Source organism: Nothobranchius furzeri, chromosome 6 (genome assembly GCF_043380555.1).
Source record: "Nothobranchius furzeri strain GRZ-AD chromosome 6, NfurGRZ-RIMD1, whole genome shotgun sequence".
Lineage (NCBI taxonomy): Eukaryota > Metazoa > Chordata > Actinopteri > Cyprinodontiformes > Nothobranchiidae > Nothobranchius > Nothobranchius furzeri.
The window spans coordinates 45,600,853-45,616,346 of record NC_091746.1 but is presented as its reverse complement, the minus strand read 5'-3'; the positions used below and the strand labels follow the sequence as shown (position 1 = coordinate 45,616,346).

At 47.8% G+C, this 15,494-nt stretch overlaps 2 protein-coding genes across 5 annotated transcripts in view; both read right to left on the bottom strand.

The window, feature by feature from the left end:
• palm2akap2 (PALM2 and AKAP2 fusion) overlaps positions 1-15,494 on the bottom strand; it is a 114,672-nt gene that overhangs the window by 80,671 nt on the left and 18,507 nt on the right. The gene's annotated exons all lie outside the window — the stretch shown is intronic.
• LOC139070308 (uncharacterized) lies at positions 5,136-13,886 on the bottom strand. Its single transcript, XM_070552246.1, has 2 exons — positions 8,004-13,886; positions 5,136-7,941 (listed from the first exon to the last, which is right to left on the bottom strand). Exon 2 carries the CDS (start codon positions 7,359-7,361, stop codon positions 5,142-5,144), a length of 2,220 nt encoding a protein of 739 aa, XP_070408347.1. The 5' UTR covers positions 7,362-7,941; positions 8,004-13,886; the 3' UTR covers positions 5,136-5,141.

Below are 15,494 nucleotides of genomic sequence, written 5' to 3'. Positions count from 1 at the left end.
TTGACGTAGGGTTTGATTTGGTTTGCATGCACCCATTTGTAGACAGGCTCCTGTCTCGCTTTGGTGATGCGTAACCTGTATGCAACTGGAGAGAGTTTTGCCACGATCTCAAATGGTCCTGACCAGCGGGGCAGGAACTTCTTAGCTTTGCGTGCCGGTTGGGCGAACCGAAAGTAGAATACTTTGTCACCCACCTCGTATTCGCGGCTGGTTGTCTTTTGGTCGTAGTAGGCCTTAGCGCCTTCTACGTTGGTCTCCAGTTTCTTCTGAGCGTGCGCGAACGTAGCTCTGAGGTGTGTTTTCAAGTCTGCCACATACTGATGAGCGGTATAGGCAGTGGCAACACTGACATCCTCTGGGTGATACAGGAGGTGCAGTGGTAGAGTCATCAGTCTGCCGGTCATCATCTCAAAGGGCGTAACCCCCGTGGATCGCTGTGGAGTGGACCGTATGGCCATCAGGACCAGAGGGAGCTTGACGTCCCAGTCCTTCCCAGTGGAGCAGACGTACTTTTTGAGCATGGGGACGACCGTGCGGTTCATCCGTTCGACCTGTCCGGATGACTGTGGGTGATAGGGGAGGTGGAATCTCACTTCCACTCCCAGAAGTTCAAACAGGGACGTCATTACACTGGATGTGAAATGAGTTCCTCGGTCAGAGTCAATGCAGAGTGGAAGTCCCCATCGACTGAAAACGTGGTTAATCAGCAGTACAGCGGTTGTGACGGCTGTATCGTTTGGCGCTGGAAGGCACTCAACCCACTTTGTGAAACTGCAAGTTACAGTTAGCATATATTTGTTTCCTCTTGCCGATTTGGGAACCGGTCCAACCCAGTCGATCTGCAGGTGGGACCAAGGGAAGGTTATTCCCCTGCGTTGCAGTGGTGCTCTAGCAAGCGGCTGGGAGGGTTGAAACTGGGCACAGATGAGGCAGCCTTGGACATAGCTGTGTACGTCCTTGGACATCGACGGCCAATATGCTACTTCTGTCAGTGACGCGAGGGTAGCTTTTGCTCCGCGGTGACCTCCAACCGGAGTGTCGTGGGCGTAGGCAAGCATCACTCCTCTGTGGTCGAGTGGAACAACCCAGCGCGGCGGGCTGTGATCGTCACGTATGTAAACTAACAAATCGTTTTGTAGTTCCAGATGCGCGAGTTGACGATGCAGGGTTACCAAATCTCGGCTTGCGCCAGTAGGTGGTGACGGTTGTTTAGACATCGGGCCCTTTTGGAGAAGCTCGCGGATGAGCTTCAGGTCAGGATCTTGTTCCTGCATGGTGACTAGGTCCGCGTCATGTGGTCGTCTGCCTAGAAACACGGGTACCCCAATGTTCTGAGGTTCGTCTGCCTGGCTAGCATGGCGACGAGTAATCGCGCAGACCTCGTGAACGGCCTTGGGTGGAAGCCACTCGTCTTTGAATTCCCAGCAGGTTCCCTGGTCAGCACCGAGCTTAGCAAGGCGGTCCGCTTCGTCATTACCATCTTTCTCCGGACCTAGGGTCCTGGAGTGACCTTTGACCTTTTTCCAGTAGACCATTATGCCTTTCTCAGTGGTGAGCAGATCACACGCTAGGAATAACTCCGAGTGTTTCACGTCTCTGTTCCTGGCGTTTTTCATGTGGTTCTCCTTCCACATGGGGAAGTGAGAAATGAAGCTGTGTCTAGCGTAGTTTGAATCAGAGCAAAGGACGATTTGAGTGATGTCCAAGGCTGCCGCCTGCTGGAGGGTTATCAACACTGCAGCAATTTCGGCGTACTGACTAGACTTTTGGCCCAACAGGTAGTGATTTGGTTGCTTAGTGTCACAGTCCACCCAAACGACTCCAACCCCAGCACGGAGCTGGCCTTCGTGAAGGTAGGAGCATCCATCAGTGTAAACTTTCGGAAGCCCTTGGCAAACATTCTCATCAAAGTAGCGATGATTGGATGCGGTTGGGTAGACTGCGGCAGGTGTGTCCAGGGGGCCCATGACGGAGTCAGAGTCACAGTGCTGGCAGCCTGCTAGCCCTTGTCCTAGCGCTAGCTTGGTGTTCTGACCATACTTGACCTCAATGTTGTATCCTTGGAGCACCATCATCCACGTCGCAATGCGGCTGTTTGACACTCTTCCTTCGCGAAGTCGCTGGCTGTTTAGGAAGGTGACGGGCTGATGACACGTTTCAATGATCACTTTCTGTCCACCGATGTAACTACGAAAGTGTTCGACGGCCCAGACTGTAGAGAGGAGAGCTCTCTCGCAGTCTGAGAATTGGAGTTCCACCTTGCTCAGAGGCTTGCTGGCGTATGCCACAACTCTCATGTCCTGATCGTGTTTCTGCTTCAAAGCAGCGCTCAGGCAGTGAGAGGAGAAAGTAGCCTCTATGTAGAACTCTTTATCCTTGTCTGGGTAAGCCAGACAGGGTGCGGACGCCAACTTCTGTTTTAGGAACTGGAAGGAGAGTTCTTGGGGTCTGTCCCACACGAAAGGTGTGTCGTTCCGAAGCAGCTCAGTGAGGGGCCTCGCTGTTTCAGCGTACTCCTCAATGAACTGTCTGGAGTAGTTGCAGACTCCGAGGAAGCTCCTGAGTTCAGTCAGATTAGCTGGGGCTTTGATGTCCTGAATGGCTCTAATGCGTCCCGCTTGGGGCTCGACTCCATTAGGGCCAACCAGCAGTCCAACATACTCCACTTTGGTTCGACACCACTGTCCCTTGAGAATCGCCAATTTAGCTCCGGCGTCAGCGAGCTGTTGCAGCACGTGACGGAGTTCGGCCAGGTGCTCCTCGAAGGTTCGACTCCTCATCAAGATGTCATCGACATATATGAGGTTCCCTCTGGAAGCAGCATCTGACATGGCTTTGTGGAGGAAGATGTTGAACTCGGCAGGTGAGTTAGAGTAGCCAAAGGGGCAGCGAATCCAAGTATATTGGCGATTTCCAAAGGAGAAAGCCAGCTTATACTGGTCCGCCGGCTCAACCTTCATGGTCCAGAAGCCGTTGGCTACGTCAACCGTAGAGAAGAAACGAGCATCTCTGACTCTGGCTAGCTCCTGATCTAAATGGATCATAGGCCACCTGGAGAGAGGTACTTGTTTGTTCAGTGCACGATAGTCTATGGTGAGACGCCATTTCCCAGTCGGTTTCAGAACCGGCCAGATGGGAGAGTTGTAAGTGGAGTTACACTCTCTGATGATGTTTTTCTCCTTCAGCTGATCGAGGATCTCCTGGATCGACTCATAAGCAGCGAGGGGAATCTTGTACTGACGTACAAAAGTAGGAGGGGCATTCGGGTTCGTTGGAATGCGAACCGTATGCAGGTTTGTGAGTCCACAGTCCAGGGAGTCCCTGGATAAGAGGGACTGAAACTCATAGAACAGGCTTCTAAGCGCTGCTCTCTGCTCCTCTGACTCCAGCGCATCCGCTTTGTCAAGCTGCTGGCTGACTTCGGCCTCGAAGCCGTCATAAGGTTCAGAGGAGGAGGGTCTCTGGTGTTCCGGGCTTTCAACCGGTGACTCAGAGGGTTGAGTATTTATTGCAAAAACCGTTAGACACTGACCGCCGTCAGTATCTAAGGTTGCACTGCAAATGGGTTCCTTAGGAAGGGCTTCATGCCGCTTGATGGTAATCATTTGTGAAGGGAAAGTACTGAATGTGTCTACACCAACCTGTCTGTCGTTCAAGAACAACGGAAGTTGTCCGATCACGGGGACTGACAGTTCGAAGTCATGGAATGAGCTATCTATCAGCATGCCCAAGGGCTTTCCTGCCGGCATGTGGATAGGACTCCGGGTCGGATTTTCGACCAACAAGTAGGCAGAACGATTGTTCAGCTCCAAGAGTGGCGTGCCACAGACGGCTAAGTTGAGCTCCAAGAAGTGCGGAGATGGCTGGAAGAAGGCCTGTGTGCCTGGCAGCTTCTGATGCTTCATCAGAGTCAGACGAACGGGCACTCCTTTGACCAGTGGGGGCAGAACCGTGCTGGCCTCAACCACTGCACGGCAGGCCTGTGGAATGGTCTGACCGGACAGCAAGTGTTCAGGGCCTTCTGAGCCAGGCTCAGAGGATGGTGTGGCCCGGGCCCAAAGGACTTGATTGCAAGTGTCCAGCTGGGCACCGAGTCGAACCAGCAGATCTGCTCCGATGAGTGCAGGTGGATCAAGCTGTGGTATGATGCTGAATGTATGTGTGAGCTGTCTTGCTCCAAGCTGGATAGTCAGAGAGCAGACCTCTGGCGCTTTCAGGAGCCTCTGCGGCCAAGTAGGTGACAAGAGCCGATGGCTACGTGTCACACTGACCAGAAGGGGGTCCTTCTGACGCAGGTGTTCAAACATCTGCTGGCTGATGGCTGACTTTTCCGACCAAAGAGCAAGGCGAGCATCTGAGATGTGGGTGCAGTTGATGGTAAGACCACCAACTATGTGTGGTGCATATGGCTGCAGGCTGACGTTCTTCAGCGAGCAGAGAAAAGATGAATGTGTGCAGAGAGGAGTTCCAGGAGCGGTTTCGTGCCTTTGCAGGCGGACATCGTCTGTGGGAGCCGTAGGAAGGGGCATGACCTTGGAACAAGGGTTTTGCGGCTCACTTATGCTGACTTCAAGAATGGAGGATGGTCGGCTGCTATCTGGGTTCCAGGGCTTAGGTGTGTCCACCTGGGCCCACAGTTGACCCTTCTGGCAGTCGATGAGGGGAGCTAGACGTTCAAGCAGGTCCTGACCAATGAGAAGTGGTTCAGTGTCTAGCTGGCAGACATAAAACGGGTGAACCAGAGTCATGTCTTGGAAGGTGATATCCAGCCACGCCCGGTGAGTGATACACTCCCGGGTCTGGGTGTAGCTGGTGATTTTCAGGTCACAAGGTTCAACCTGGACTGGTTTCCCGAGCGACCGCATGGTGTCAGACACGCGATGGAACAATGTGGAGCACATCAGGGTGATTTCTGAGCCGGTATCCAGCAGAGCATCAACTTGTATGCATCCACCTAGATTGGTGCTACAGTACAAACGGCGAGCATGATCATGGTTTGTTAAGTCACCAAGGAACTTCAGAAATTTAGTATCTGGTTTCTCTGGGGGGTAGATTTCAGGAGACTCCTGTGGTCTACCAGTAGTGTTTCCCCAACTGATCAGGTAAGTCCTGGCCACGCTGGGGGGTTGAGCCACGCCTAGTCATGCGGACGTTGGCTCTGAGTCTGGCTTCTTAGAAGCAGACTTTGGTGCAGGGGTCTCATCTGCAGATCTCAGCTGTTCCTTCTGTTTAGCTAGGAACTGCTGAAACATCTCCTGGAGGTCGGCTTTGGTCAAGTACTCACCTGCGGACTTGTGTTCGGGACCTACCTGTGGGCGGCGCTCCTTAAACCTTCCACTGTTCCGACCTGCCTGCCGTTGGTTTTGGTTGGGCCACTTCCTGTCTGATTGTCCAGACCTAGGCGGCCAATCAGCACCCCCCTTCCCCTGTTGAGGAGATTGGGACTGCTCTCGCGGTTTAACAGGTCTAGGTTTAGCAGATTTTGGCTTAGTGGGTGGAGCTTCTGTGCCTTCGAGCTCCAAACGCGGCTCGGTGTCGGGAGCTAGGTGCATGACGCGGTGATGTGCGTCAGGCTTTTGGGGCTTTCCGCCGGCTTCCCAAGCCTGTTGAGCATATCTCCTAATCTCCTGAGTTGTCAGTTTTTTCATCCGACAATACATTGAGACTTCGGATCGAACACACTCGTGCAGGTTGTGAATGAACAGGGATCTGAAGGCAGGGTCTTCCTCGAGCCCAGGGCCGTTTCGACCTTGGAAATAAGCACTTTTGAGTCGGCGATAATACTCTCTGGGGGGTTCGTTCCTCCCGTGTTTGATGGAGAAGGCCCCCATTGTAGCTGACGCAGAGTCTGCATACGTGGCGTATTCATCTCTCAACGCTCGGCAGAGCGAGGAGTACCGATCACGAATGTCAGGTGGTAGAGTTTCCATGAAACCGTGCACCGTTCTAGATGTGGTTTTCCAAATTAGCTTGAGCTTTTCCCTTGAAGAGGGTGCTGGAAGATCAAGCAGACAACGTTCTATCTCCCTGAGATAATCGTCGACATTGGATTCATTGGTGTTAGGATCAAAGCGTTCTATGTCTTTAGCTAGCGATTCAATTTGACGTACACGGAGCCCTGACTCACAGTACGGCGCGTCATCCTCTGACTCTGACCCATGGTCTGTCTCAGAGGGCGCTGGATATCGCTGGTGTGCTCTGGGCTCCCAATGTTGACTCCTGGGGCCCAAATCGGGGTTCGGCATGCTGTGGCGGGCTGCTGGCACGTCACGTGGGTGTCTTGGGAGGTCCTCCTCCCGGGGCACGTCTGCGTAGTGCAGCCTGCGTCTTTCAACTGGGGCTTCTGCGTAATACACTTTGTCCGGATACGGACTGGCGTATGATGCTTTGTCCTGCAGCTGGTTACCGGCATGCCGAATACCGGAGTAGCTAGGATGGGTGGATGGTTGAGGTGCAGGTTGGGGTGCATAACCCCAATCGGCACCTTGCACCCTTCGTGGACTGGGGGAGCGGTCTAAATAGAGGTGCCGCTCAGCTGGTCGACTTCTCACTGATTGAGAAGGCCGTGAAGATGAGGGTGGTGGTCCAACCTGGGATTCGAGGGCGAACTGCCCTCGGCCCCTAGATGGTCCTGAATGCCCTATAGTGTGTGTAGGGAACGGGGCCGAAGGTTGGGACAGATAAGCTTCATCTCTCCCCTGCGGCGTGCGTCTGTCCAGAGAGTCCCACACCACATACTGTTGATTATCGTATGGAGACGTATCAGGAGGTAGCCTACCTTTACGGCGGGACGGCGGTCCCTCGCTTCCTTGGGTGGAGGAAACCAATTGGTCTTTGGCGATCGTCCTGGGCGGACCCTGGTTGGCTTTGCCGGCTTGCTTTCGTACCGGTGTGGGAGAGCACTCTGGCTCAGCCTCAGAGTCACGGTGTTCCCCCCCTTCCCACTGTCTGTTGTCATCAGCAGAAGGGGGCGGGGTCTTCTCCCCATCTTCCCCAGAATCGGTGCTGGTGTTGTCTTCCTCGATCAGCCTTCCATTTCGCTGTTTTTCAGCTAGCATACTCTGGAGGTTCATGATCTTCTGACCACGTTGGAGTCCTCTCTGATAGAGGATCAGGGCTAACTTAGCTAAGTGAACCTGGATTGGTTTTGTACCATCCGGGTTTTCTATTTGATCAATTACAGCTTCTAGCTCGTCGCTACGCTGTTCTTCAGTGAAATCCCTAGAAGGGTAGTCGGGTTCTCGAGCAACCGCGACCAGTTTGGACAATATTTGTCCAGAAAGTAGGCCAGGTTCATAGTCGTGGGCCGCAGCGCCACCTGGTTGCTGGGAGTTAGTCAGTTCACTACTCTGTCCCTCCATTTAACAACCGAACCAAAAATAGCCTAGTAGAGCTTCTGCAGATAGCTCAAGCTGCACCTTTTGGGCAGCAACTGCTAGCTTTGTAGCAGAAAAACACTAAATTAACCTTTGTGCGCACAGGTTTTAGCGTTTTAAGATTGCACGGAATGCCGTGACTGACGCTTAAAATACTATTCCTTTCAGTATTTTAGCAAAAGCTGGTGCGTTGCCGTAGCAACGTCTTACAACACTTGCAGTGTTAAATATGCTAGTTATTCCTTCAGAATATTAGCAAACAAGGTGTTATCAGTCTTTGAGTGAAGGTTTCAGTTAGTTATAATAGCCACTGTGAGTTAAAGTCGCTAAATTAGCAGTTAATTTTAGCCTAAAAGGGTTAGTCAGAATTACTTACACGCTGCACCTTTAATGAGGAACTGAATTTTAACCTAAAAGGTTAGCCAGAATTAATTACACGTTGCACCTTTAAGGAAAAACTGAATTTTAACCTAAAAGGTTAGCCAGAATTAATTACACGTTGCACCTTTAAGGAAAAGCTGAATTTTAACCTAAAAGGTTAGCCAGAATTAATTACACGTTGCACCTTTAAGGAAAAAACTGAATTTTTAACCTAAAAGTCAACCAGAATTAATTTACACGTTGCACCTTTAAAGAAGCACTGAGTTACTGGTGAGAGTTCGATGCAGCTTCCTGCTCAGCGAAATCAGCACCACTCTGTTGCTGGTTCAAGGCTGAACAACGGATTATTTTTAATTCAAGCTCTTTGGATTTATTTGTTTGTTTGTGCCGGATAGAAATCTCTGTGTATCCAAGCCTCACACGGGGCACCAATAAAATGTTGGGGTTATTAGGAGCGAACAATTCGTAAGCGTTAACTTACTTTTGGATTCTTCAATAAATTCTGTAAATATGTAAATATTTACTGATTTATTAATTAATTAAGATATTCTTAGATATACGGGGCACCATTCCCCTTTTTCCGGGGAAAAATTGAATCCAAAACTCTTATCAGTCTTTCTTGAAGTTCGTAGAATCCTTGGAGCAGAGACTTCTCTTCGACACAACAAAGCTACTGGAGACGAAAATCTGAATTTTATAACGTTTAATTAACAATTTGTCAAATGAATAAACAGTGGCATAAATGAATAATAACCATGTGATATAATAAAAGGATGTATATTCAAAATAATGTTCAAGGTGTTTTGTGTGTATGTAGGATGTATGAATGGGGTCCTTTGTTCTCACAAAGGAGTAGTGTGTGTGCGTGTGTATGGATTCAAAATGGAGTCTTGAATACAAGATGGCTGACTCCTTTGTCTGGCTAAAGTGTGGGTGGCAACTTGCACTTTAACTTCCAAAGCACTTAGAATCAGTAGTAACTTAACCTTAAATCACTCAAAACATTTCAAAGGATCATGCAACAACACAAAAGATTAATCACGAGTTAATATCCTTAGTTTATCAGCCTGGCCATGGCCGAACATTTAAAGATACCAAACAATGATTAATAAGCAGTTTATTCTTTCAAAATGACCCGAAGGACGAATTTGGAACGAAAGAGGAAAACACGAAGCTACTTTTTAAGCAATAGAAGCGGTTTATTGCTTATTCTGGACTATAGAGGAAACGGGAGAAGAAAAGGAGAGAAAAAAATGAGTTTTCTGATCACCAAAGCAGCAAGGCGTCCCCCGCTGTTATGATTTGACGGTTCTCCGTTTTTCTCCGCAGTTTTCAGCGTCATCCGCCGGTTTGATGCTTTCTCCGTTGTTTGGCTCCACGAGTGTTTCTCCACGGCTGGACACAAAGAAAACGAAGTTCCTTTTGGGCTGAGTTTGACAACTTACAGCGTTTTTGAGAGCTGGATGGAGTTGTTGTTTCTCTCCGCTGGTTCTGTGTCCTCAAACATCACTGGAGGGGAGCAGAAACGAGCAGATCAGCGGTCCCGTGGGCTCAACTTGGCTCTTAGAGCTTCCGCGTGCTCAAAGAAGTCGGAGCGTTCGACAAGCGTGTCCTAACCGCCAGGTATCCTGGGCAAAAGAACGAGGTTTCTTTGTCTCATTCATGATTTATAGTCTTTGAAGTCGCGGGAAAGCTCCAAGCTCCCGCCTCCCGCAGATCGTGTTTCTGGTATTAGGCGGTGACGTCATCACAATGCTTCCGTGTGCAAAGCATCATGGGAAATGAAGTTTCTTGGCGCTGATGTGATTATTTGCTTTTCAGAGCAATTTAAGCACAGTCATTTTGGAGAAAATCACTGCATAGTAATTTCCTCATGAGGTCAGACCCTCAACAGCCGGTAGTAAGTCGGACCTGTTCCCGGTGAGGGTTGGACTCCAGTGAATCAGTCGCTAAATTCGAGAATGATTTAATAAATCAATATGAACTACTTCTATGACTTATAATCTAGATAATCATTAAATAAACGTTTGTTTATTGCTACTTACAATCATTATATTGTAATGAAATGCTTCATTAATCTGTGCACACTGAATGGATGTTATATTATGTTGTCTACTAGACAACACTGCAATATGTTCACCATGTTTTGACGACAAGGTCCCACACCTGCATCCACACAATATCAAGTACGGTTAAGTTAAATCCATGACACATAATCAACCTTTTACCCAGATCAGAGCCTCTGGATCAAAGAAGGCGTGTTTCCGAGTTGTCTTGAGCCCCCTTCAGACAGGCCATGAAAAACGGAAATGCTCCGGACTCTGTCCGTAAGACCTTTGTGTCTGAATACAAACATCCGGATAACGTTTTCCGTAATAATACCGGACGACGCCCCTAGTAACAGGTCCGGACTTGTCACGGACAAGGTGGCTGCTTCAGACTGGTGAGGTCGAGTTCCGGACAGGAAGGAGGGGGAAGAGGAGGGGACCGGGGGACGCTGTGCGCACCTAGATAGCTCGCTCCTGTAGCATGCGGCGAACCATGGCAGCTCGCCTCCTACGGTACCGTCTACACGCGCGACGGAGCGCTTCACACCGCTTCCGTGATTCCTTTAACCATTATTGAGCTTCATCATCCAGGTCTCTTATGCGTCTTCGTGTGCGCAGAATTATGCTTAATATAAGTCCGATCAGTGAGAAGAATTCTAGCTCTTCATCTGCCATGTTTGACTGAATGGCTTTGTTTGGGTAAATGACGCATGTACGCCCACCGCACCATGTTTACGCAATATCTGGGTACAGCCTGCCCCCCCCCCCCCCCAGACATCTGGAACATTTCCCTGCTGTGTGAAGGCAGCCAAAAGGACAAGTTCCAGTACAAAAGTGGTGTGTCTGAAAACACAGTTCTGATTAAAAACCGGACTGAATTGTTCACACATATTCCATAATGTCAATCTGAAAAGGGTTTTGGTAACGTCTCTCAAACCTGTCAGCCTCTGATTGGCTGTGAAAATTATAACATCAAATCTTTAAAACTAAAACACTTTGAGTGATTAGCCAGTTCTAGAGAAAGCTTCAGACCAGACATCTTCAACCATCAAAGATTTTGACACGTAGTCAAAACCTTTTTGCACCTACAAATCTGAGACAGCAAAATAGTTCCTGCAGAAACAAGCTGATATTGGTCAACTCCTTAAGAGTTATTCCTGTGATGCAAGCTGATTCCAACCTGTGCTGCCTGGTGACAACTCTGGACTGGAGAAGTCGGTGCTCGCGGTCAATCTACTGGACCTGGGTGCCCCGAGGTCATTCGACCTCTCTGACCTTCGGATCCGTGATGGGGGTCATCAAAAGGGTGAGGTAGAACACAGAGAGATTGCGTCTGAATGTGCCGCTGACGATAACAACTTCAAAGCTTAAGCAATCCAAATTCTTTTTCATCCAGAGACGCTGCTCTCCGAGATTCAGAAGTTCTGATCAACAACACATTGACACATAACCTTCATCACATTTACCTTCATCCAATCACAGTATATGCTTAGTTCACTTGTCGTGTTTTAATGGTTATAAAATAAATTCTTACTTTTATAAACCTGACTTTTCTTAATCAAAACGAAGTGTGCATAATTACTTAATAAAGCAAAAATCCTATAATCTTCTGATTAAGCCCTATGATCTTCTGATATTTACAGTAAAGATCCAGCAAGGTAATATTGTATATTTATACAGAATATCAAATAAATAATACATTTGCCTTCCGCTACAGTTGTCATTCAAACAATCTCTGTGTGCTACTGGACAACGAACAACATGATGTATTCACCGCAAAGGAAGTCGATCAACAAGGCATTCCAAAAATACATCCTTTTTCTAAAGAACTCAAATACATCCATGTGCTTTTGATTCTAATAAAGCCCAAGCCCCAATATTCCAAAATTGATGTAAAAGCTATTTCAAATGAGCTATTGCCATCTTGTTCCACTCCTTCGTATCATCCCGCCAACCAAACCGATACAGAGCCTTGATTGGCCCACAAAGCGTATAGAGCGCCGTGTACCGGTTTGAAACCTTGATTGAGAGCTGTGACTGGCCAGCCAGAAGGCTGCTAGGGTCACAGAGGTTCCAAAGGAGCGTTCCTAGGCCAAATTAAATTTGGTCTAGTTCACCTAGCTAGTCGTCTCTAGGAATGAATGCCTTTTGAGTCTATCTCTGTGGGAAAAAAAACACGGGCACTCCTGTTTCAGGAAGTAGAAATGTGCTAGGGGAGTAGAGAGCAGAACACGACAGTATTTGGAGACTTATTTTTTATTTTTGATATTTGGTGATTTTGCCTCAGATTGGCTAACAGCAAAGCCACTCATTTGATTTGCAACATGGGTGTTTTATCTCACAGATAACTAGCTGTGTGGTGGAGTTGATAATCCTAACAGTTAGCTTCTACTAGTTGAGATCACAGATTTATGTGGAAGCCCCATGGACTGGCGCTGCCTATTGTAGCTGCTGTAGTGGCCGGCCACAATTTTAAATGGGTCTCCATTCGCCCCCAGTGCTTTCATTTCTACTGGGGAAGCTGCTTTCTCCACAAAAAAACTAACACATTTTATCATGCTTTTTCACAAAGTTAGACATATAGCATGGCATGACACTTAAATATAAATATAATTAAACAAAAATAAATTAGACCATCAAGTAGGTTAGAAAATTCAACAGTAATCCCACGAGATCTGTTTTCAATAGTACACTGGTTGTTGCAAACATGGGCTGAACAAAAACGGGCATAGTTTATGTTAATGTTTATTTATTTGGCAGACACTTTTATCCAAAGCGACTTAGAATTTATAACCTATAGGGTATGTTGTGATCTGTGGAAGAACCCGGATTACCCGGAGGAAACCCACGCATGCATGGGGAGAACATGCAACTCCATGCAGAAAGGCCGCAGCCGAGTTTCGAACCTGCAACCTTCGTGCTGCAAGGAAACAGTGCTGAACACCTGCGCCCCCATGCAGCCTCTACACACTCTACATTGACTTTGGAGAGTGAGGAGACCCATCAAATATGGCGGTGATATTGTTATGCGCTCCAGCTGCCAATGGGGCATCTACATATTCACATCTATGGTTGAGATGTTCTCTGCTGTTTCCTGGGCAATAAACTAACAACAGCCTTCCCCATCATAAGTCAAGATGGGTGAGTCCATGAAAGCTAATTTTTCATTGTGACGTGGAACTGGCAGGCTTTTCTTGTCCAAGTGTTCACGTCGGTTTTCTATCAGAAGATTCTGCAGGAAATAGAGGCAAAAGACCATTTTCATGTCTAGCCTGTATGTGAAATTCAGACTGAATGATCATATTTACAAAAATAACAAGTAAAACCAGTTTCGCAGTGAAGTTGGCCATTAGAAAGTGTTATTTTTTAAATGCTTTTATAAATATAATCTGAATATTTAACCCTAAATTGCAGCCTAAACCACACAATTAAAAAAACATTAAAAACAAGTGTAAACTAGATTTAAAAAATAACTAAAGCAAAACAATTTCAGAGAGGATGATCAAACAACTAAAAAGCAGTAAAAAAAGTGATATTGATTGGTTGACCTGAAGGTCAAAAGGGTAAACCACAAAATGCGATTTTAAACAGTACTAACTTATCAGGTCTGGAGAATAGAATGCTGCCATGACATAACTCATCATGTGACGGCGGTGTCAATAAAAGCAAGCGTAAGATATTTTCTGAAGGTCATGGATACCAGTGTCATGAAACGGTATCAGGTGGTGTCTTCACTCATCAAACTGAATTATGCATGACTTAAATTTAAATAAACATGAAAATAGTTTTGCACTATTAGTCCACTTTTTAAATCAAGGAGATAGATGATTGCCAAACACTCATAAGTGAAAGTTTGCTGTGTTTCTATCGTCTTAACTATTCAGAGTCCGGTCACTGTCCTGTCTACATCATTTGAATTTTTCAAATAAACTTAGAATTCACAAAAATTGTTCCAAAAAGCAGCAGTCAACAAAAGCCACATTCCAGTTGATCAGGTCTCTTGTCTCTGTGAGCCCAGACTCAAACTCAAAATACACAAGGAATGTGGCCACGCACGCACACACACACACGCACACACACACACACACACACACACACACACACACACACACACACACACACACACACACACGCACGCACACACACACACACACACACACACACACACACACACGCACGCACACACACGCACACACGCACGCACGCACGCGCACGCACGCACACACACACACACGCACGCACGCACGCACGCACGCACGCACACACACACACAAACACTCACCAGAGTGTCTAGTAGGTCGGGGACAGCTGCTGCTAATTTCAGAGAGTTTGTAATGCCTGCAGTGGCCCAAACCCCATGCTCCTTAACAAGACACGCCCCTTGTTCCTCTTCTAAATGACTCTGCCTGCAGCACATCCTCCTCCCCATAAAACAAATGGCTATAAAACAGGCTGCCTCCTTCTAGACGATGCCCAAAAATCCACAACCTGCTTGCTATTTCTCTCCAAACACAGCCCTAAACTGTATTCATGTGAGCTAACAGAATTGGCAATAGTCTTTTCAAAGTCAATGTAGTTCCAAAAACCCCCAAGTGGTTAGTTTTATGTATCTTAGGGTCTTGTTCACGAGTTAGGAGAACGTGGATTTGGATATCGATAGGGGGATTGGTGCTGCGTCTGCAGTGATGTGGACATTGTACCGATCTGTCGTGGTGAAGAGAGAGCTGAGCCAGAAGGTTCCTACCCTCACCTATGGTCACGAGCTTTGGGTAGTGACCAAAAGAATGAGATTGCAGACACAAGCGGCCAAAATGAGTTTTTCCCACAGGGTGTCTTGGATCTCCCTTAGAGATAGAGTGAGAAGTTTGGTCATCTGCGAGGGGCTCAGAGTAGACCTGCTGCTCCTCCACATTAACCCCAAAATTCCACTATCTCCGCTCCGCTGCACCTCCTCAGAATTACTTTTCCTCCGGAGCTCCGGCACGACTTCGCTGCAAAAACGGTCCCGTTGTAGTAAGTCAGAGCTGTTCCACTACTGCGGCCGTGCGGCGCAGTGCATCGCCCGCCGTTCCGCCATCCGGCAAAAATAGGATTGATTCTATTTTTGCCGGACGCCGGAGCACCTCCACAGTCAATGGACAGAAATCACAACCGCCCAACAGGAAAGGGAGCAAGCACAGCTTCCGTTTTTTCACAATAAATCGATAAACAAAAAGCGTTTTTTTTGTTTTATATACACAGGTTTAACAACTTTTAACAACTATCAATGGCGGCTGAACTTTAAATGCACAAAAATAAGCCATAAATACAGTTTCTACTATCCAAGTAGTCACCCTGTGTTGATCCAAACACTGCTGATCTCTCAACACAAATGATGGGCAGATTAAAAAGTTCATGCCGATGCTTCTCCCACACAACGGGTGTTTGGATCTAACTTCCGCGTTTATTGCTCGGACTGTATCGCAAGATCTCGAAAATCCCGTGCATGCCTGTTTGCGCACCTCAGGTCTCCACACCGGAGAGGAGCCGTTGTAGAGCGGGTACAGTATAATTTGAGTTCGGAAGCGAGCGGCAGCGGAGGGCGGGGGCGGAGCGGAGATAGTGGAATTTTGGGGTAAGAGGAGCCAGTTGAGGTGACTCGGGATTCTGGTTAGGATGCCTTCCCGGTGAAGTTTTCCGGGCACGTCCA

Excerpts from the sequence above, each read along its gene's own strand:
- LOC139070308 (XM_070552246.1), bottom strand. The coding sequence starts at position 7,361 with ATGGAGGGACAGAGTAGTGAACTGACTAACTCCCAGCAACCAGGTGGC.